The 23,661-nt window shown below is 42.3% G+C and overlaps 1 protein-coding gene and 1 long non-coding RNA gene across 2 annotated transcripts; one reads left to right on the plus strand and one right to left on the minus strand.

Annotated features, from left to right (window-relative positions):
• Positions 1 to 251: 251 nt before the first annotated feature.
• On the plus strand, positions 252 to 13,632 carry LOC311078333. The gene is made up of 3 exons (XR_014605134.1): positions 252 to 5,154; positions 11,987 to 12,097; positions 12,653 to 13,632. It is a non-coding gene; the product is annotated as an uncharacterized lncRNA (long non-coding RNA).
• A 1,355-nt stretch (positions 13,633 to 14,987) lies between these two features.
• Positions 14,988 to 23,311, minus strand: LOC311078406 (uncharacterized protein). Its single transcript, XM_084107174.1, has 6 exons — positions 22,669 to 23,311; positions 22,489 to 22,558; positions 22,247 to 22,421; positions 19,379 to 19,544; positions 16,253 to 17,059; positions 14,988 to 15,373 (listed from the first exon to the last, which is right to left on the minus strand). The coding sequence occupies exons 1-4, from the start codon at positions 22,771 to 22,773 to the stop codon at positions 19,379 to 19,381; spliced, it is 516 nt and encodes a 171-aa protein (XP_083963300.1). The 5' UTR covers positions 22,774 to 23,311; the 3' UTR covers positions 14,988 to 15,373; positions 16,253 to 17,059.
• Positions 23,312 to 23,661: the final 350 nt, after the last annotated feature.

Below are 23,661 nucleotides of genomic sequence, written 5' to 3' on the forward strand. Positions count from 1 at the left end.
TGTTTAATTTCCAACAGGATCCCTCCTCCTTCAGTCACTGTGAAATCTACAACAACAGCACCTCTAAGAATCATCACATGAGGGGCTTCCCATCTAATCTTCACAAAAAAATCTATTTTCATATCAATTGTCCTTGTTGTATCAGGATGCCCCTTGGCCTCAGAAAGTCAAAATGGTCACTCTCTGAGGCGTTTCAGCTTTGGATGAGATTCATGTTGCAGCAAAACCAGAATGGTTTGTTCAGGTGCTTTTTTATGCCTTTTCTTTTTAGACACACCAAACTAACGAGTCTGATCAGTATTAATGCATAATGATATATATTCGTCCATTAGATGTAACTTGATATTTGGCATGGGGTAAGCGGGAGTATACCATTTAATGAAATGGGTTACTCAATATAAAGGTAGGGCAATAAAAGAAAAAGGAACAACTCCACTCAAAAGTGTTTATTGTACAGTGCCAAAGTGACAAGGTGAAAAGAAAACAATATTTACAAAGGAACAAATAACACAACAAATAACAATACCAAAAACAAGGTGGGAAGGCAAGCACGAGAGACCAAATCAAATAAATAAATAAAACAAAATGAAGCTAACTAGGTTTAATCAGCTAAATTAACTGTCCAAAGAAAATGCAGAAAGAAAAAGACTTCAGCGTCAATACACCCTAACTAAACTATGCTGACTAACTAGATAACAAAACTTACAGGGGGTGGCATTCTCTCCTAAACCTAGAGTGTTTAATACAAAACAGGACGTCCTGGTGCGCAATTGTGTCGTGCGACTTATGTCGAGTTCACATTGCACTAGGGGTGTGACGAGACGCTTACTCCACGAGACGAGACGAGACACGAGATTGGGTTCACGAGAACGAGACAAGACGAGATTTTTACACAATTTTTAAGAAATCCTCAATGATGAAATATATGAATGGAAAATAGTCTTTTATTCAACTGAAAATCACAAAATGCAAAACAATTTATGTGCATTTTGAAATCAACTTGTAATGAATGTTATTTTACTTCTATTTTAATGAATTCTATGCAGTAAAGGACATGCAAACAATGCAAAATGTTTTGCTATAAACTCTACTTCTCCCTGTACGATTTCACATGAGAAATCTAACTCCTTTCCACAAATCGAACATAAAAAAATAAAACAGTATAAATAAAATAAATATAAATAACTGAAATAACACTTTAAGTGCAAACAGTAAGTGTGTATCCATAATCAAAGTACTGCTCTCTCAAAACTACAAGTTCAAACAGAAACAATTTTTTTCTTCAAGCATGAAAAAGAGATAAATTAACTAAGATAAGCCTAAGATATGGTCATGTTCTTTTTCAAGAATATAAGCATGTCGACGATTTCTGGCAGCAGTTGAGACCTTTGGGCAGGGCTGCACGATATGAGGAAAAGCTGCGATGTGCGATAACATTGTTTAATATTGCGATGTCGATATGATTTAAGCTATACTGTTCCCATGTATTAGTGCTTTAATAGGTTCTTTGCGTGATAGGTCAAATGTTTATTACCTGCCTGGTTCAGATTACACTATTTTAGCGCGATTTTGGCACGATCCGTTTCGTGGAGACTCATAAAGGACAACGGGCGTCGGGACGCAAGATTCGATCGTTTCATTTCGTATAGTGTGTCATAGTGGGCGACAACGCGTCTGTGATGCTTCACGACATCACGACAGAAAGACTAGCATGTTTAATTTTAACGGTCCTCCACGACGGGTTGAGTGTGAGCGAGAGTGAGTGAGAGTGCGGTTACAGTGAGTGTGCGTGTGTGTGTGTGCGCGCGAGTGAGTGAGTGAGCGAGGGACAGTGAGTGTGTGTGTGTGATTGGCCCGGCACACAAATGATTTAAAAGTGGCAGGGGCATCTTCAATACAAATTTCACCCTCACGCTCCATCACGCTGACATCACAACAACTCACAAGACAAAGTTTTTTTTTTTTTTTTTTTTTTTTTTTTTTTACTCACGAGACAAAGTTTCACCTCGACGAGAAATCTCGTCGCGTTTTAATCTCGTCACACCCCTACATTGCACGATTTTCAAAGTCGTCAGATCACTGTTCTTTTCACACTGCATGACTATCTGGGGTAGCATTCAGTTGTTGCTGTGTGCACATTGCACGATGGATCGGCAACAGGGGGTTACACATTGCATGACTATACAATAGAAAGAATTGCCAACAACTCTGAAACTACGTTTCACAACCAAACACACGCTAGAAGTGATAACCCAGCAAACACAGAACGATCCCCTAACGTTCCCATATGGTTCCCATTTGGTTATTTTTTTGGGAACCAAATAAGAACGTTCTAGGAACGTTCTCTGTAGGTTATTTTTAGGTTTAATTTTTATAACCTAAACAGAACGTTCTGGGAACGTTCCCTGCAGGTTGTTATTTAATAACCTAAAGAGAACCTTCCCAGAACGTTTCCTGCAGGTTATTTTTAGGTTTTATTTTTATAACCTAAAGAGAACCTTCCCAGAACGTTCCCTGCAGGTTATTTTTAGGTTTTATTTGTATAACCTAAAGAGAACGTTCTGGGAACGTTTCCTGCAGGTTATTTTTAGGTTTAATTTTTATAACCTAAAGAGAACGTTCTGGGAACGTTCCCTGCAGGTTGTTATTTAATAACCTAAAGAGAACCTTCCCAGAACGTTTCCTGCAGGTTATTTTTAGGTTTTATTTTTATAACCTAAAGAGAACCTTCCCAGAACGTTTCCTTGCAGGTTATGTTTAGGTTTTATTTTTATAACCTGAAGAGAACGTTCTGGGAACGTTCTCTGTAGGTTATTATTTTAATATCATTACTATTAACAGGCAGATTACCAACTGACAACGTCGTCAGTACGGTCCCCTAACCAACAACGTTCATATCTATTCGCAATAACTTTTTATTAATGATACTTTAAATTATTTTAATTCTATATGTTTATTTAAATGCTGCGTGACTTTGAAGTATTTTAATGCGCATGCGCGTGATTAAACACTTGAGCGCGCACGTGCGCTGCGCGAGAGCAGATGGAAACCGGAAACGTCATCAACAACTGACAAACAACAAATCTCCCGTCTCTCGCTGTTGGTTTCACTGCTTTCAGGTAAGTTTAGTCAACAAAATCTCACAAATAATACACACAAACGTCCCTGACACATTTCTTACGTGTAATTGACATGCTTCTGTTGAATATTTACTTTAAAGAAATGGTTTTGTGTCTTTGAAAAAGTCCGTTAGGCCTAAGTTACGTTAAGTTAAGGTCTTATTTATGAAAGTTTGGGTTTTTAAACAAATATTTAGTGTAGATAACATTGTTTGATAGTTTTGCTGGTAATTTGTCAATGGGTGATTGGAAGTAAGCTAATTTATTTACCCTAAAAGAATGCACTGTATTGTTAACTTAATCAGTGACGTCACTTACCAATATTGCTAAAATGTTTTTTTCAGAATAGCGAGAGAAAAAAAAGAAGAAAAACAACCTCTACAACAAGGGGTGAGTTATTGTTTAATCATGATAATAATTCCATATGCATTTATTTCACAATATATTATCCTAAGATTTGTATACATTTATCTTTTCTGCATTTCACCTCTGTTCTAGCTTGGTTCCTTGTATTAAACCAATCCCATGTAATATTGTTGGCTCTGTGACAAATAGCATGTTATGTTCCTAGATCATCATGCTGAAGGCCTGCTGCACCCCCTGTCCAAGAAAATCTCCACGGCTATGAACAATATATGACTAGTAAGCAAAACCACCTCAAACATACAGTGCACTACTGTTCAAAGGTTTGGGGTCTGTAAGATTTATGCTTTTGAAATAAGTCTCACATTTTAAAATCATTAACCCCAGGTTTTTTCAGTGAGATTGTCCTTGAGAAGCCTGTAGGCTAAATAATCAGCTAAATAATAGGCGACTAATACAATATTATAATGGTCATAGTCATGGTTCGAATTACGTGGGAGCCAGTGGGAGCTGAGCTCCCATAGAGAGAGGATGAGCTCCCATGAAAGCAGTAAAATCATACACCTGTGGGGGTCTCTAAAAATCATCAGCACCATTATTTTAAATTACAAATAAAGCACTTTTTCCTTCAGACTACTGTAGCATGACTTAAAAGATAGGACAAGATGCCAAACACATGGATCTCGCGGGATCGTCATCACACTACGGTACATCCTTATGCTTAAATCAAGTGATAAAAGTGCCGCTGCGATCATTGGCGCGGATACTGTGTTTGTTTGTGGCTCGCGCACAGTCTTCACTCGGGCGCGCTTCAATCCGTTGTGGAGACTCTCTATTCGTTCCAGTAAAATTACAAAACAAAATGCACACAAACGTGTCTCTGCCTGATATAGAACCACTTATATGAGTGCGGATTCGAACCCAGAACCTCTGACGCGTTTGACAAATGTTCTACCACTGGACCACCTAAGTACACGGTCGAATCTGTCGGATCTATCTATTTACTCACGTGAAAAACGACAAATTAAACCAAATGTACTATTTAAATTGAATTGTTTTACCAACGCTTTTTTATTAAATTTGTATTATATTTACAAATTTTTATATTTTTATATTACATTATTAAGCTACCGCGCCTGCTCTTAGGCTACTTTTTTTTCTTCTTTTTTTAAAGAGACCCCCACAAAGATGAAATCATAATTCGAACCCTGGTCATAGTTATAATAATAATTCATTTAACTATTATGATAACATGATATCCTGATCATTAGTATATTTTATTTTATTTCTTTAGGTCTGTTTTGAATTATGTTGGCCAATGAGACTGACACCATACTGTCCAGCTCAAAGGTATTTATGTATTTGTATGTTTTTTTTATTGATCAATACTGAAATTCTTTGTACTTTTAAATGCTGAATGTGGTTCAGGGGGTCGACAACTTTAGGCAGTTATTTTTCACAGATATCTTGGCCAGCTGTGGCTCATACTCTCAGCATTTAAAAATGTTTTAATTGATATCCCCAATGCAATATCAGGGAGTAAATATATCATTAGAGTTCTTAAAGTTATGGCTTTGCTCTTGTTACCAGATAAGATATAATCCCTATTGTTTGGCCCTGTGATTCTTCAGGACAAGACCTTGATGCCATCCACAGTCAGTAGATGACGAAGGTGAGTTTAGCCGAATTCAGTTCTCTTTCCCTTTCTTTTGAGCTTAAACGTACTCGGTTACTAACGTAACCTCGGTTCTCTCTAGAAGAGGGAACGAGTACTGCGTTTTTATCAAAACGCTACGGGAAAAGTCTCTTTTCACGAAATACTGAAGCAAAAAATTATCCTTAATTTTCATACATGTAAAGCGCGTTGCAGCAGTAGTCAACTATGGCGAGACGGCTTGCTCGCTCATTGGCTGCTCTGCGGCAACTGCATAAGCCTATCGAGCGAGGCCTGAGGTGACGTCAGGCCAATGAGGGCGCTTCGCGCCCTCCTTGCCATTTCCCGCCGAGACGGGTGTGGCTAACCTCTATAAAAGGAGCTCGAAAAGGCTGATTCACTTGATTTTCATAGCCGAAGCGAACCAGAGTGAACCGTACGCACGGCAGAGAACGCAGTACTCGTTCCCTCTTCTAGAGAGAACCGAGGTTACGTTAGTAACCGAGTACGTTCTCTTACGAGAGTCCTCTCGTACTGCGTTTTTATCAAAACGCTACGGGAACCCCTTGTAAAACGCCGTGCGTGCTGGGATAAAAACACCGATCACTGGAAGCTAAGCCAGATGTACAGTGCATAATCACCAGATAGACTCACAAAGAATCCGGGATTAAGGGATGGGGGACCTTAATTCCCTAAACTGTAACGTCCGCAGACGTAAACATGACCTCACAGAGAGAGTCTAGAGACAAGAGGGTATTCCCTCCGTCCTTATATGGTCGCGCCAGCAGACGCGAATATGACATCACATAGACAGGGTGGGGAACCTGAACTGAATGTGGGAAATGTGGGTCTTACACAATTCTGCCCATAAGACAGTAGGTAGCGCGTTGCGCATGCGATTTCAGTGTTCTAGTTAAACAGCTGAATCGACTACACCGATAGTAGCTTAGCCTGCAAGGCGGGAACTTCTAGGTTGTAAAACCTGATAAATGTAGACGGCGAGGCCCAGCCTGCCGCCGTACATATATCCTGTAAGGAAATCCCGCTGGACCAAGCCCACGAGGAGGCAACGCCCCTCGTGGAGTGCGCTCTGACTCCCAACGGGCACTGAATGCCCTTGGCAGTATAAGCCAGCGCTATGGCGTCAACTATCCATCTGGATAAGCTCTGTTTCGAAACAGCCATTCCCTTGGAACGTCCACTGAACGAGACAAAAAGCTGCTCAGTCTGTCTGAAGACAGCGGAGCGGGACACGTAAGCTCTTAAAGCCCTAACAGGGCAAAGAAAACTTGAGTCCCCTTCCTCACTTGACCCCGGCAGGGCAGACAGGGAGATAACCTGAGCCCGAAACGGCGTGTTGAGGGACTTTGGCACATAGCCATGCTTAGGTTTGAGTATGACTTTAGAGTCATTAGGTCCAAACTCTAAGCACGCTGGGCTCACGGAGAGCGCGTGCAGGTCGCCTATGCGCTTCACCGAAGCGAGAGCCATCAAAAACACTGTTTTGAAAGACAAATGTTTGAGGCTAATAGATTGGATAGGCTCGAAAGGGGCACCTTTCATGGCCGTCAAGACTGTAGAAAGGTCCCACATAGGAACTGAAGGAGGTCTGGGTGGATTCAGCCTCCTAGCTCCCCTGAGGAAGCGGATGACTAAATCGTTCCTTCCTAGTGACTGACCCAGCTTTGTTCCGGAGAACGCTGTAATAGCCGCCACGTAAACTTTGAGCGTGGAAGGGGATCTGCCCTTATCCAACAGCTCCTGTAGGAAGGAGAGAACCTCCGTCACCTCACAATCGAGAGGTGATAGGCTCCGAGCTGTACACCAGCCGGAGAAAACCGACCACTTTGAGGCATAAAGCCGCCGAGTCGACGGCGCTCTGGCCTGAGTGATGGTATTTATCACTCCCTCTGCGAGGTCAACGGATATCCGTTGAGCACCCACGCATGAAGGGACCACAGCTCTGGGTGTGGGTGCCAAATCGAGCCCCCGGCCTGCGAGAGGAGATCTCTCCTCAATGGCACTGGCCATGGAGCGAAGTCTGCTAGCTGCATCAGGACTGGAAACCATGTTTGGTTCCTCCAGAACGGTGCTACAAGCAGCACTGGGCATTCTGTTTCCCTGACCCGCTCTAACACCTGTGGCAGGAGGGAGACGGGGGGGAAAGCGTATAACGGGCAGCGCGGCCACATCTGGGACAGCGCGCTGTCGTTCTTGGAAAAGAACACGGGGCAATGAGCGTTTTCGCGGGACGCGAATAGGTCCACCTCCGCTCTGCCGAATCTCTCCCACAACAGCCGGACTGTTTGTGGGTGTAGAGACCATTCGCCCAGGGGAATGTTGTTCCTGGACAGTCTGTCTGGGCCCACATTCTGGAGCCCAGGCACATGCACTGCTCTCAGCGAGCGCAAATTGTGCTGAGCCCATATTAGGAGGCGTTTCGCCAGCCTGTACAGGGATGTGGATTTCAGACCGCCCTGGCGATTTATATAGGACACCACGGCCGTGTTGTCCGAACGGACTACGACGTGTTGGTCCTTGATATGGGGACAAAAACGCGTCAGCGCATTGTGCACTGCCAGCATTTCCAGGCAGTTGATGTGTTGGAGCTTTTCTCGTTCCGACCACAGGCCGAAGAACGGTCTGCCCTCGAGCAGCGCTCCCCATCCCGAGGTGGATGCATCTGTCGACACCATCCTCACTCTCGAGGAAGTCCCCAGGCTTACACCTGATTGGTACCAGCCGTCCGCCAACCAAGGTATCAGGGCTGTCACACAGCTTTGATTGATCTTGAGGCGTAACCGGCCGGACACCCACGCTCCGCGCGTTACTCGCGCTTTCAACCAGAACTGCAGCGGGCGCATGCGGAGCAAGCCCAGCTGGAGAACTGATGATGCTGAGGCCATGAGACCCAGCATCCTTTGAAACTTCCTGAGCGGGGTGAAAACGCCGCGGCGAAAAGACTTCGCCGCGCGCTGAATGTGCAGCGCGCGCTGTGGCGACAGCCGCGCCGTCATAGACTGCGAGTCCAGAACGATACCCAGAAACGAAATCGTTTGACTGGGGTTCAGTGAACTCTTCGCCCAATTGACCGTGATACCAAGATTCTCGAGGTGATCGAGTAAAATGGTTCTGTGCTTCACGAGCTGAGATCGTGATTGAGCTAGGATCAACCAGTCGTCCAAATAGTTCAGCACTCGCATGCCTCTGAGTCTGAGAGGAGCGAGCGCTGCGTCCATGCATTTCGTAAATGTACGAGGTGCCAGGGACAAGCCGAAAGGCAGGACTGTATACTGGTATGTCTGACCCTCGAAGGCGAATCTCAAGTATCGCCTGTGATGTGACGCTATCTGTATTTGAAAATACGCGTCCTTCAGATCTATCGACATGAACCAGTCTTCTCGGCGAACATGCGCGAGAATTTTGCTGGTCGTGAGCATTTTGAAACTGCGTTTCACTAATACTCTGTTTAGCCGTCTTAGATCCAGAATGGGTCTGACACCGCCGTCCTTTTTGGGGACTAGAAAGTATCTGCTGTATAGCCCCCCTTCGCTTTGAGCTCGGGGAACACGCTCTATCGCCCCTTTGCTTATCAGTTTTGATATTTCGGCGCGAAGTAGGTGTGCTACTTCTGAAACCACCGTAGTCTGGACGCGCGCTGTGAAGCGGGGAGGGCGTCGACAAAACTGTAGCGAGAAGCCTCTCTCTATAATGCCTAGCACCCAGTCCGAAACCCCTGGAAGCGCTGCCCATGCTTCTGCATGGCTGGCTAAGGGCTGGATGCGAAGCGCGCTCTGCTCGCCGTGCGACAGAGGCGCTTCGGGGCGCGATAACGTAGGCATTATGCCTGTGGCATTCGAGGCGGGGGGCGCGCTTATTACAGCGGGCAGAGCGCTCGTCCTCGACCTTACTACAGCGCTTGACTGAGTGAGGGAGGGCTGAGCGGGTCCCGTGGGACTCATGTCTGCGAGTAAATGTGGGCGGGAAGCGGGCACATTCACTGCTTTGGGCGCACTGTCTGACTGAGCAGAGCGAGCGCGCACAGGTCTCGTTTTTACAGAGAGCCTGTGGCCTGTGAGACATAGTGTTTGTGCGGGCACTTTCACTATGTTGGAAGCGCAATCGACCTGAGTCGATTTTATGTGCGCGAGCCCTAAGTGTAGGGCTGTGCTTGTGTGTAGAGATGGGCACTGAGGAGTGGGCATAGACACTACACTTATAGCACCATCGGCCGTGGCCGGGACACCAGAAAATACACTCTTTTCGGGATATATCTGGGTAGCCGTAAAAACGGCTTTTGTGTGCAGGCAAGCGGGCGGCTGAGCAGGCTTGCATCTTGCAGAAAACGCTGGAACAGTCGCAAGTCTTGGGACTGAAACAGCGGCGCGCTTGGGTGAGAGACCGGCCGCAGCGGGACTCACACACCTGCGCTTTCCTAGGCGAGCTAGGACTTCTTCGGGGCTTCCGGCTTCACCACAATCCTCGATCGCGGCCCGCGCGGAGCGGGGCGTCGGCTGGTTGAGCGAGAGCGGGGCCCGGAGCTGCGCTGCTGTCGCTGCTGTGAGGATGCGGCCGAAGGCGGGGGCTGAGGCTGAGAGCTCCGCGGAGTCTGTTTTTGACGACCCGCTGCAGAACCAGAGCGCTTCGGGAGGAAGTGCTTGAAGGCTTGAGACGCTTTCTGGGCTTCAGTAAATCTCTCCACGAACTCGGAGAGAGAAGAACCGAAAAGGCCAGCGGAAGACAGCGGGGCGTCGAGAAACGCGTTGCGCTCGGAATCAGCCATCTCCGTGAGCGTCAGCCATAGATGCCTCTCAGCAACAGTGGCGGAAGCCATACACTTTCCCATGGCTTGTGCAGCAGACTTGGTAGCGCGGAGTGTTAGATCTGAAGCGCTCCTCAAATCCGCGATGCAGATAGCCTCAGGTCCCATCTCGTCCAACTTACGGAGGAGATCACCCTGAAATATCTGCAGTGTAGCCATGGTGTGTAGCGCTGACGCGGCCTGCCCAGCGGCGGAGAAAATTCGCGCGAGCAGCGTCGACGTCATGCGGCAGGCTTTTGAAGGCAACACCGGTTTAGTCCGCCGTCCAGCAGAGGGCGGGCAAAGGTGGGTTGCTATCGCCTGTTCCACCGGCGGAAGTGAAAGGTAGCCTCGGTCTTTCGCATTATCCAGAGAGGAAAATGCTGGTGACACAGACGAGCGCGTTCGCGCAGAGAAGGGCGCGTTCCAGGCCTTCGCAACTTCTTCATGCAGCTCAGGAAGAAAAGGAGCGGGCTTTGAATCCGGAGAAGTGCGCTCACCAGGGAGGAAGCTACCATCCAGCCGGGTGCGAGAGGGGAGCTCCGGAGCAGACCACTCGAGGCCGAGGCTCGCCGCGGCCAGCGCGAGTACTCGCATGAGCTCTCTCTCAATGTTGGCTCTCGTAGTGGGCTTGCGGGCAGCAGGCGCGAGATCCTCGGAGCTCGCCCAGTCCTCGCTGCCTGAAGCTAGCAGAGAGCAGGAATCCTTTTCCCCCGACGCGGCCTCGGAACCGACTTCCTGTGATGAAGCGGCGGCAGACTGCGGGCGCTGAGCATCAGGAAGTGATTCGGGAGAAGCCGGTGAAGCAGGCGGGCAAACCGGCGAGCTTAGTCGGGCTGGAGCGGGTTCCGGGACCCGCTGCGAGCGGCGCTTCTTACGGCGCGGCAGCGCGGCGGGGAATGCAGGCTCTGAGAAGAATGCCAGGCGAGTCCGCAGAGTCACCATAGGCAAAAGCTCGCAGTGAGGGCAGCCGCCGTCAGCGAGCGCGAGCGCTGCATGGTCCTCACCCAAACAGGAGACGCAGATGACATGGCGGTCTCCCTCGGTGAGTGGGGCTCGGCACGAGCCGCATGAAGGCATCTTTAAAAAGACGCAGCTCTTTTAGGGGGTGAGTGTCGCAAGGCGAACACACACACACACACACAAGAACAGTAGAAGGATAATGAAAGGATATGCGTCGGAAAGCGCAGCAGGTACGGCTGTAGAAGGCGGCGTAGGCCAGCGGCTTCAAGTGGCTCGTCCCGCTGAAGTGCTTGCCTCAGACGACGCTTGCTTCCTCGTGATCCAGCGATGCGTGCGCTTCGCTGAAGAGATGAAAATCAAGTGAATCAGCCTTTTCGAGCTCCTTTTATAGAGGTTAGCCACACCCGTCTCGGCGGGAAATGGCAAGGAGGGCGCGAAGCGCCCTCATTGGCCTGACGTCACCTCAGGCCTCGCTCGATAGGCTTATGCAGTTGCCGCAGAGCAGCCAATGAGCGAGCAAGCCGTCTCGCCATAGTTGACTACTGCTGCAACGCGCTTTACATGTATGAAAATTAAGGATAATTTTTTGCTTCAGTATTTCGTGAAAAGAGACTTTTCCCGTAGCGTTTTGATAAAAACGCAGTACGAGAGGACTCTCGTAAGAGAACGGACACGTGCACGCAAAATGAAGTCAAAATGCCCATCTTGGCTATTTTCCTCATAAACAGTCTTGTGTTTTAAACAGAAAGAAAACGGATGCGTGTCATTTATATTAGGTCTGCGCATTCGTCTTAAAGGGACAGCAGCCTAACGTACCCGCAGCTGTTTGTGTCGCCAATGGTGATCAAACATCAAAAGAGAAAATTACTTGTAGCTTTAGCAAAGATGCATTTAATTAATTTATAGTTATTTTATTTTTACAGTGAAGACTTATTTTACATTTTGATATAAATGTTTTTTTACATTTTCAATTTCTATACCTTTTTTTAGATTTAACTGAAAAACATAATGCACTGCTTATTTCAACTGTATTTTTCTTCTATTGTATTTATCTATGCGTCTTATCTATTGTAATTTTCTATGCAGGTTCACTCCTCTACAAAATCCCACCAATAGGGGTTATGCGGAGCGCCCAGCGGTCGAACCGGAAAGAGGTCTAAGCATTTCCGCTTTTCACTTCCGTACACATCTGCAGCGGTAGGTGATCTCTGAGTTTACTGTTAATTTTCGCATATTATACTAAAATTCTTATTTCTGTTTTAATTAAAATGTCACGAATGCTAAAATATCAGAAAAGGGAACATCCGAACAGCAGTTTTTGTTGTGTGCCGATCTGCTCTATGTCGGGGAAAATGAGTAGTACAGAAGTACAAACAGGTTCTGTACTCATAAAGTGACGTCAGCATCAGCAGTAGCATTCGCCGTCAGGCAAGTGTTATTTAAATAAACTCCTGATTTACTTACAAACTTTCCAATGCCTCATTTTATGAGTACAGAACCTATTTGTCCTACTGTAGAAGTTTGGTACCATTCTGGGCATTATTAGTGGGGTAATTTACCAGATACAAACTTGGAGCTGTTAGCGCCTGCACTAAACCATCGACTGATATCTCTAAATAAGCTCTAAATTTTTCAATATCGTGCAGCACTAATATTGAGCATATCTTAAAGTGAACCTGGAATGATAATTTGTGATACCAGATGAGATGCATGTATGATAGATTTTGAACTGTACTATTTTTTTTATTTCAGGTTTTCTGGGATCCCAGCGGAAGGCATCAAGGCATCAGATGTTGGCCTGGACAGATGTACCTGTAAACTAACTACACCGACCTTTGCTTTTGCATGGATGGCTGATTATTACCATGTTCTGTGAGGGTTTCATTATAGCAAAACTGAGCACCTGTGACAGTGGAATTTGTAGGTGTAAAGTCACAGAGATAAAAAAATAAATAAAATTGATAGCAGTTTCAAACTTTTTTTCTCTTTCTCTCTCATAAACAACACAGCAGTTACAGGTTTTCAAATTCTTCATTGGAGGTGAGACTTGTACGTTATATGTAGAGCGAATTCGCAGGTCAGAGTTCACTAGACTTGAATATTATTTTCTGTTTTTTATTTGACTTCAGAGTTGAAAGTGGGCTTAAAGGGTACATAGGCTTAATAGGTATCCTTACCCCTATATAAAAAATTCCTTTTTTGATTTGTAGTCTGAAATAATAAATAGTGTAATATAAATAAATGCAATGTAGTGTTTTCAAATATATATATTTTTTATACACATTGATGCTGAAATATCTGAATAAATACACGATACCAGCAGCGCTCGTGCTCTCATATCTCCGACAGCTTGTGACACAATCCCACCTCACGCTTTTCATTTGCTCCGGATGAATATTAATGCCATTACAGGGCTTGAATTTTGGCATGGGATTGTGTGTACATGTAACGTGTTGTCTTTTTATTTTCTTGTTAAATTTGCAGATGGTGTTGGGAGTTTAAATGTTTTGAGCGGAGTGAAGACTGGCACATTCATGTATATTGTATATAAATGAATACTTTTTCAATTTTGTTGTAAGTTATAGGCTACAGTTTGCAAAAAGATAGTTTTAATTAAAATGTTTGTGCAGTTTTATTTATTGAAATATTTTCATGTTTGAAATATTACATGTAAATTACTGTTCCTGAATACATTTTGCTAACGCTGTTTTTAATGACTTATTTTAGGTTGATAATTAAACAATGAATCAACAAAAACATGGATTGTGTGTGCTGATTTATTTAATACAAACTGATTGATTTAATGATAGTTTCTGTAAATTCAATTTATTGTAATAATAATATATTCATAGGATTCTTAAGTGTTTGAACAATAAACAATGTATAATATGTTGTTTGTAGACCTATAATTTGTGTACAGGCATATCAGGATGTGTAGACGTTAGGAGAACGTTCTGGGAACGTTCCGAGAACCTTTCGGGAACGTTCCGGGAACCTTCTGGGATCGTTCCGAGAACCTTCCGGGAACGTTCCGAGAACCTTTCGGCAACGTTCCCCTAACCTATAGGGAACGTTTTATTAACGTAAAGAAAACTTTCCTGGCTAACCATAGGGAACGTTCTTGGATACATTCTGGGAACCAAAAACTACCGTTCCCAGAACGTAAAATTGTTAGCAGGGAAGGGAGTTCTCGCACGAGACTGGAATTGTTATTAAAAATGATAGCTAAATTAAAATAAGAAGCTTGCAGTCCAAATTGTCTGTGTGCTGATTTCCAGCGAAAAGGAGAAAAAGAAAAAAAAGGTTGGAGAGATGCTGGGAGCAAGGATTGTGTGTTCTGCAGAGTAGGAGTAGGAGGTTAATAAATCATTTTGCAATGTGCTGCGGTTGCTGCTGGTTAAGCAAATGTTTGTGCTTTGTTTCTGTTTGATATAATTGTAAAACTTATATGTAATAATATTCTGGTCTGCATGTCGCAAGTGGCTTGCGGTGAGGTTGCTTGTGGGCGTTCCCATTACTGGTTACCTAGTAATGTTTGTGAGTGACATTCACGGATGTTACTCCATATTGTAGACAACAAATCCGTTTTTTTGCTGCTACAAACAAACGTTTTGTAAGGAAAAGTCTAAATATAAATTAAATTAGTACATAAAATGCATAATATTAAAGATGAACGAGAAACAGCGAGTGCTCTTTGCCATCGCGGCTATTTAACTGCAGCAAACGGGCAAATGCCGGTCTATCTGGGTTCACGAAACCATTCAGTCTCGGAGGCAGCATGACGATGTACTCAGAGACCTATCATAAGTTATAGGACCGTTTCTGACTGCTAAAATGAGCTTCTCATTCAACTTGCCTTGGTCGGACTCGGCACTGAAGAGTGACGATATATATATATATATATATATATATAACCTATATATATATATATATATATATATATATATATATATATATAGCCTATATATATATATAGGCTATATATATAGCCTATATATATATATATATAGGAACACTATACATTGGGAGGAAAAAACTTTTGGCTTATCTCCTGAAGCCACAAGAGGGCGCAATAATCAAAATATGAATGTACCACATTTAGTTATTTATTCAAAGCAATGAAATAACATGGCTGACTGTGCAAAAGATGAAACCAATGGGAAGAACAGACTGAGCCAATGGAGACGGAGACCAAGGCAGAGATGAGACCACGCGACAAAGATGGTGAAGGAGAACAAGGCCGAGCCGAGCAGTGATGAACATCCAAGGTGGAGGCTGGGTGGGAGCAAAGTCAATGACATAGACTTGGTGCTGGGCAACGACAGGCTTTGCACTGGGTGACGAAAAATGCTTGGTGCTGGGCTGAACCAGCAGCAATGAAGAAGACTTGGAAGGGATGGCGGCCTCTTCTGCCACTGTAAAAGAAGACCCATCCAACCACTGAGTGATGTTAATGTACTGTGCTCTTGGCATCTGTAAGGGAAAAAGGCCAATTTAGCTGAAAGGGAATTATTAATTAATTTTATAAGGAATTATGAAAGTGTCACTTAATTTATGGCCGAACAAATGAATCGTCTGCAGCGTAACACAAGACACTTCTCTTTAAATACAAACAAGACTTTATTGATTATTCTAACAGATAAAACTAATATCTAACACATAACCACACATACAAGAGTTGCAGGAAGAAAGAAAGTGAGAAAATAATGAGTTTTAAGAGAGTGAAATGATGAAATCCAAAGTTTCTAGCAATATATGAAGAGTTCAGATGCAAAAGCCTTTAAGTGCCATCTGAAATTTTCTTCTAGAATGATCATTTTTATAAAGCTTGTATATTTATGTTAAGTAATTTCACTTAAATGACAATTAATAGGTAATTTGCATTGCCATTTAAGTGAAATTATAGAACTTAAATATACAAGCTTGATAAAAAATGATCATTCTAGAAGAAAATTTCAGATGGCACTTAGAGGCTCTTGCATCTGAACTCTTCATATGCACTTTATAAGACCTAACCATCAATCATTAATTTAATCCTTCTATCGTTTCTTAGGCGTAGTTATTCAATTTTATATTAATGCACCAGTTCGGTTAGGATCTGGTGGAGTTGCATGCATCTGTTTTTTGTGTCTTTGATGGGGATTCCCTTCTGTGGTGTCCTTGCTGAAAGGGGTTCCCTATCAGTCAGTCAAGTTTGCTGTTACATTGACAGACTGATGTAGTGGGATCTCACTTGGGAGCCCAATCACCTTCAAGTGGTAACAAAACAAGCCAATGGAGATTCGCGAGTGAGATTTGCATGGCAAGCCACTTCCACAGACATACAGTTATATAAGCTCACATGCAACTCACTCATTCATCTTTTTGTTTCAGAGATGAGCAATTGATCTTCAGCACTCTGCCAATCTGCCTGCAAGAAAGCTGACAAAGAAAAGGAGACGTTCTGAGTTGGAATGTGTTTTCAGGTGTGTGTTTTGCAGAAAGGGCAAACGTCCACAGTTAACTGCAGCGATCGCACCCCTGTGAGCTGCAACAAACAAAAGAGCACACTGTTAGACTTTTTATCGTATTTTTGCAGCACTATTGCCAGTAAGTTACTGTAAGTTCCCCTTTACAGTAGCTTACCTGTAAATGTGTTTTACGGTAAGATGCCCTTACCGCAATTTAATTTTACAGTAAGATGCCCTTACCGCAATTTCATTTTACAGTAAGATGCCCTTACCGCGATTTCATTTTACAGTAAGATGCCCTTACCGCGATTTCATTTTACAGTAAGATGCCCTTACCGCGATTTAATTTTACAGTATGATTCCCTTACTGCAATTTCATTTTACAGTATATTACAGTCATTTTATTGTAATTTATTTTACAATATTTTAATATTTATATTTTACATTAATGCTATTGAATTTAACAAATTCCAAAAAAAAAGTGACTTGAGTCCATGTACATCACCATATTGTTTATTGTGCTTTTTTGTCAAACAAAATATTTTATTTCAAACAAATCCTCTAATAAGTAAAACGAAACTAAGTTACAAAACAAAACAAAACAAATAAAAAAAATAAAATTCACAATAAAAATACACTTAAAACAGTTCAAAGCTCCCTCTCCTCCAATCACAGCAGATCACTGGTGTCAGGTGGCATCGATTCCTTTCTGCATATGGGAAGTAGAGAGAGAAACAGGGAGAAAGGGGAAAATAAATAAATAAAGAAAACAAAACAAAACAATTACATCCTTGGAGTAACACACTCACACAGCAATTTCTACAGATTGTAGCACCAGCACCAGATTTGGTAGCACCGCACATGTGATATGAATTGTACATGTTTTGTCTCTAAGAAATGCACAGGTCCCCATTGACTTCCATAGTATTTATTTTTTTCATACTATGGAAGTCAAAGGACTATTTGGTTACCAACATTGTTCAAAATATCATCTTTTATGTTCAACAGAATAAATAAATTCATTCAGGTTTGGAACAACATAAGAGTGAGTAAATTACAGAATTTTTATTTCTGGGCGAATCTCTTTAAAGCTTTCTCTTCTTTTTGGCAAAGGAATTACATGATTCTCATAAAAATTAGGGAAGATTGTCGAGTTTTTTAAATGCACATAATAGACAATAAGTAACTGTGCGTTCACACCGCCGGCGGCGAGAGCATCAAAGTGGCCGGAAGCCATTCATTTTCAATGAGAGCCGGCGGCGAGCTCCGGCGAGGGCATATTGGACCCCCTCTTGGACGGCGAGAGCGGCGAGAGGAGTTGAAATCAAGTCAACTTTATGGTAATAAGCTATGACGCGGTTCGGCGGCAACCAGCGGCAACCAATCGGAATGTAGAAGTCCTCCGCCTGAGAGGAAAAAAAATCACGCATTCTAATCTACGTCAGAGCGTCCCCGAATCTTTCTACGGCGTCGGTGGCAGGGCGGCGAGAGCGAATTTTGCCGCTCTCGCCGCCGGCGGTGTGAACGTACAGTAAGTGTACACTATGCAACTATTGCTTTACATTTTCCTATATTAAAAATAGCAGAACTGTGATCCTTTCACCTAATTATCATTCTCACCTTTCTCCCTCTGTCTCCACTTTTCTATTTAAAAGGTTATATTATTTGCTTTTCTATTGGTGTGTAGTTCACAGTTATCTTTTTACCTCGATTTAATTTCTTAACAGAGCTTTTTCTTTAAATATTACTTGTACTTCTACTTATGGAGATTTAGTAGTCCACTGCCACCTATTATCCCAAGAGTGCCAGTCAAATCAACAAGTCCACTTGTCCAGAGCACTTACTACTCAGCTTTGTAGAGGTTTGGGGGAATAGTAAAGCTATCGGGTCAAGAGCAGTGAGTCATTCTCTTTGTCTTTTGTTGTTTGATTGCAATGGCAAACAGCATCAGTATACTGTATATAGGCTACTGTCACTTTAAGACCGAATGCACAGATCCAATATAATTACTGACATGCATCCAATTTTTTCCCTATTATTTACGTTCACTTAAGACATGACCTACTGTGGACTATTCAATTTCTGGGCTTACGTGAATACTAGTCAAGTCATGCATTTTGACACATAAGTGTGTGTATTTGATCGGTAAAAGCACAGAACTGAAATGGGTGCTCGAGTGCTGACAGACTGTGTGCTCACTCTTCGAGTGAGTGTGCACAAAGTGCTGCCTGTCAGTATGCGAGTGCTAAATTCAGATATCGTGCATGGTTTATTGCAATTTTAATAACTTACACACATTTTGGCATTTTGCCTTTTTCTCATTTACCCACATTTCTTTATCGCTCAAATGCATCAGTAACTTTAAGCAGTCATAACACGCAATGCATTGACATGGATTTAACATTTCAGAAAGCAACAAGTGCAAATAAAATGTTAATCTTCTCTGTGGTTGCATTTTAAGACCTTTGAAACCTGGATTTAAGACATTTTAACGCTGATTAAGGCCTTATCTTTTCATTAACAAATTTAAAGGGATAGTTCACTCAAAAATGAAAATTCTGTGATCATTTACTCTCCCTCAAGTTGTTCCAAACCTGTATGACTTTCTTTCTTCTGCTGAACACAAAAGAAGATATTTTAAAGAAGGTTGGTAATTAAACAGTTGCTGGTCCCCATTAACTTCCATAGTATTTTTTTTTCCTACTATGGAAGTCAGTGGGGTCCATCAGACATTTGGTTACCGACTTTCTTCAAAATATCTTCTTTTGTGTTCAGCAGAAGAAAGAAAGTCATACAGGTTTGGAACAACTTGAGGGAGAGTAAATGATCACAGAATTTTCATTTTTGGGTGAACTATCCCTTTAAGACATTAAGACTTTTAAAGGATCCACGGACACCCTGAGTACAGTAGGGACAAATATTTAATGGAACTGCAAAGACTGTGTACTGGTGTTTGGTGTTTGACTGATTGTGGTGGCCTGTCTGGGCCAAATCTTTGTCCCAGTCCAGCCCTGCATTAGAAACTTACCTAATTTGCAGTCTTCCATTCAAATTCCGTGAGCCTCTGCAGGAATGTTGCTACCCTGGAGTTTATGGCTGCAACTTTTCTCTGCACAGTTTCACCTGTCTTTCGGCTTGTACCGAATTTTGCAGTGCACTTTGTGCCCTCTTCAGGATTGATCCTGACAAAGAATCTAAAAACAAACACAGGTCTTAAATGTTCATATTAACACATACAGTAGTCATCTTTAAAAGCGGCCCTGTGCATTAATCGATTTTAAAGCATGACATGGAGGCAAAGAACCACCCAAAACGAATTGACCCGAAATCATTTAATGCACAGCTAACCATGGATAATCCCGCTTATACCATGGTCATTTGCCAGCACTGACAACTTAAAACTGTTGTTGCTGTTTGCAGTAAGTTCGCAATATTTGACCAGAAGGGACAAATTGACGGTTACTTTCGACAGTTACGTTAGATCCAGCATTCTGCCCACTTTAAATCATACACAGAGATAAAGTAGTGCGTAACATTTTATTCAGGTAATAAATTAATGGAATAGTTATTGTTTTTGATAACAAAAAAGTTTGTATTGTAATTAACAAGGTTATGACACCAAAATTTTAGATACCAGTGAAATTCTCGATTACAATTTCGATACCACAACTAAAACTACTAACTAATATAAATTTCAAAGATATTTAAAAACAAGCAAACAGTCATTAAAGGACAAGTTCGGTATTTTACACTTAAAGCCCTGTTTTCAGATCGTTTCTGATGAAATAGAACGGTTAAGATTGAAATTTGGACACATGCTGCTGGCCCGAGAATTTTCGGCTTCTGTGGTAGCACCCCCCTACCTCCACAATGGCTGCATAGGTGCACTGGAACAATCCTTCCTAAAACGCATTAAACTTTTGTTTACAAAGACGTGAAACTCACCGAGTGGTCAGGGGTGTTCACTGATACGCTCACACAAAAATCGCTGCAAAAGATGCTTTCCAACAGGTGTTTTACCATTCGTTGTAAAACTGTGGACCTATTTTTCCAAACGCCTCACACCCGTACATTCTTCCATTGAGAGCTTGAATAATAGACACTCCAGCCCACAAACAACCCCATTTCCGTTTCCGGCGGCTGAGTAATACCGTACCTCACAGCACATCCAATACAAGTCAATGGAGTTGGACAAAAACTACGATAAAACCTGTTGGAAAGCATCTTTTGCAGCGATTTTTGTGTGAGCGTATCAGTGAACACCCCTGACCACTCGGTGAGTTTCACGTCTTTGTAAATGAAAGTTTAATGCGTTTTAGGAAGGATTGTTCCAGTGCACCTATGCAACCATTGTGGAGGTGGGGGGGTGCTACCACAGAAACCGAAAATTCTCGGGCCAGCAGCATGTGTCCAAATTTAACCGTTCTATTTCATCAGAAACGATCTGAAAACAGGGCTTTAAGTGTAAAATACCGAACTTGTCCTTTAAAAAAAGAACAAATAATTAAACTACAAGCAATAACACAAATAAATATATACAATAGAACAAAGATACAAATTAAATAATGCTTTTAAGGGTTTTCAGGTAGGTCAATCAGTAGTTATCAGGTCCAGAAATTAAATAATCAAATATAAAATAACACTGCAAATTATATAAAGGTTAATCCTTATTAAAGTTACAAAAATGTTATTCAGTGAAGAGCAGTGAGTGATTTTTTTGTCTTTTGTAGTTTGATTGACAATTACAAACACAGACAGCAGCAGGACTATTAGGCTGGTGTCACTTTAAGAGTGCGGATGCACGGATCCAATATAATGATACACATGCATTATTTCTCTACTGTTTACTTAAGCCATAACCGACTACATTTACATTTTAATCTCCTTTTTGCATTTTAAGATAAATTTCTGTAAATTTGTCTGTTTAAGTGCAGGGAGTCATGAAAGAGAATTCCTTATATTATTTGCACACTGTCTGAGACGCGCAGATGTGCGCACTTTGGATGTGTGCACACAAAACTTCACACAGCGCACAAGTTCTCTTTTTCTTGAATGCTTAAATTGGCAAGGCTTGAAAACGCATGCAAATTATACATTTTTATGACCATGCAACACTTCAAATGTCTGGAATGTCTTTCACACTGAATTAAATTAAATACAATGTTAGGCTGCATAGATTAGGTCAGCCGGAACAGGGCCTTACTTTAGCTGGAACAATAACTTTTTATATAGTTGCTTTAAAGCCAAAACAGTATCTGTCCTTTGACTTTACTATTTACTATTTACTAAAAATAGCAACGCGCCAACAATGCGACTGAACACACCTTGTTTTCAGACCAGCACGCCCATCGGCGCACAAATGGGCGCAAATGCATTTGCTGCCATTTAAACAACGTTGCGCAGGACGTGAAAATGATAACTGCGTCGGGCTGAAACTAGCAAAAAACACTTGCTTTGCGCCGCGTGTATGATGGGGCCCATAAGGTTCAATGTTTGCAGAAATGAATACTGGAAAAAATATAGATACGTGGCTTTTGACAATCGATATCGAACTGACCACAATTTGTAAAAAAAAAAAATTTATATATATATATATTTTTTTGCCCAGCCCTAAGACAGACCATGGTATTTTATATTTATATATATATATATATATATATATATATATATATATATATATATATACCAACATATATATATATATATATATATATATATATATATATATATATATATATATATATATATACCAACATTCTTCAAAATATCTTATTTTTGTATTACACAAAAGAAAGTCATACAGGTTTGGAATGACATGGGGTGTGAATACATGATATACATGAATTTTAATTTTGGGTTAACTAATCCTTTAAGTTTTTTGTGGTGAATTACTCACCTCTGTATCATCTCCAGCGTAGTGCATGCTGACTCCTGATACTCCAGATTGAACACATAAAAGGAGCCGAAAAAGACAGCGAAAGCACTGGCAAAGTTATGAAGTTGGTTAGCTTCATAGAAGACCTTCCCCTCAATGCTGACCATCCAGTGGGTTGCAAACAGCAGACTACTCCCTAAAACAAAGGCATCTTCAGCTAAATTGTTTCTTGTAATAGAATTCTCAACAATTATTTCTCATACCTAGCATTATCACCCGTGGTGTGGTAGGCAATGTCATCTCCTGCTCAACCGACATCTTGGTCGAGGTTGGCTGAAAGAAAAAAAAAGATTCTCAGATATTGCAAATAATTTCTATTTAAGAAAAATAAAAGATTTCAACTTAGAGTGATGGTGTAAAAAATGTAAAGAAAGAACTTTTACATCTGTCAAGATGAAGATGTGGTCCTCTTTCTCTTGAAAGTATTTCATTAAAAGAAGAATGGCAGCGATAGGGACCTGATGGTTGTTCATGCTTTCATGCTCCATCTCTCGTAGCAAAGCCTAGATGTCCTGGCTCCATTTTAGTCTTTGATTTAGGAAAAAGTTCATAATCCTCCTGCCCTTGGTGAGGAAAGCTTCATGGAGGCGTGTGTCAATATCAATATCAGTGAGCATATGAAAATGACTGCAGAGACCTCTTTTAGTGAAGAGAAACGGCCATTGCTCCTCAACTTCACACAGACTGAGAGGGGGCCAAGTATTTATCATGTGCCTCTGATAAATATAGGTCAATTCCATATTCCTCTCTATGTCCATTGTCTCAACAGCTGTAGGTCCTTCTGACTTGAAGATGGTTACCAAGATCTTTCTCTTGTCTTCCAATGATTCTGCTGTTTCTCCTTGTGGAAGATTAGTGGGTTGCCATTTTGTACACCCATAACTATCCACATCTGTTCTGCTTCTTTTTATGGCAGCATCATTACCACTGCTGTCATCACTGGACCTTTTCCTAGGCTGTCGGATTCGATTACTGACATTGTCTCTATTTATGTGCTCAACTCTGGTTTTAAGCTGTCTGAACAGTGAATAATAACCACACCCCAGCTGCTCACCTTCTCCAGTCTTATCAGCAAAAGTCCCAGGGTACTTGCATACAATTAATCTGGCCACTTCTGTACAGATTGCTTTACTGGGGTTTTTGCAGTGTGCTTGCATTGCTTCAACAACAACTCTAATCAGTACCCTTCTGTCCTCTGGGTGAGCCAAGCAACCTTTTTCCATTGCCTGTAACAGTCGTGCTGGCATTTTGTCCCATGGAACTTGGAAGCTGCTGATCCAGGACTTGTTTTGGTTTGTTCGTTCAGAAGGGAGTGGGGAAATTTGTGTGGCACTGGGTAAAAATCCATCTGGCAGTATAAGTACAGGGAGTGAAAC

This window comes from Abramis brama (genome assembly GCF_963993115.1).
Source record: "Abramis brama genome assembly, chromosome: 2".
NCBI lineage: Eukaryota > Metazoa > Chordata > Actinopteri > Cypriniformes > Leuciscidae > Abramis > Abramis brama.

Bases quoted from the DNA above. Each gene is read 5' to 3' on its own strand.
- LOC311078406 (XM_084107174.1), bottom strand. From the start codon at position 22,773: ATGGAGCATGAAAGCATGAACAACCATCAGGTCCCTATCGCTGCCATT. The intron at 22,559-22,668 runs GTAAAAGTTCTT...TTTTTCTTTCAG, and splicing joins ACATCTTCATCTTGACAGAT to CCAACCTCGACCAAGATGTC. The intron at 22,422-22,488 runs GTATGAGAAATA...CCTTTGTTTTAG, and splicing joins ACCACGGGTGATAATGCTAG to GGAGTAGTCTGCTGTTTGCA.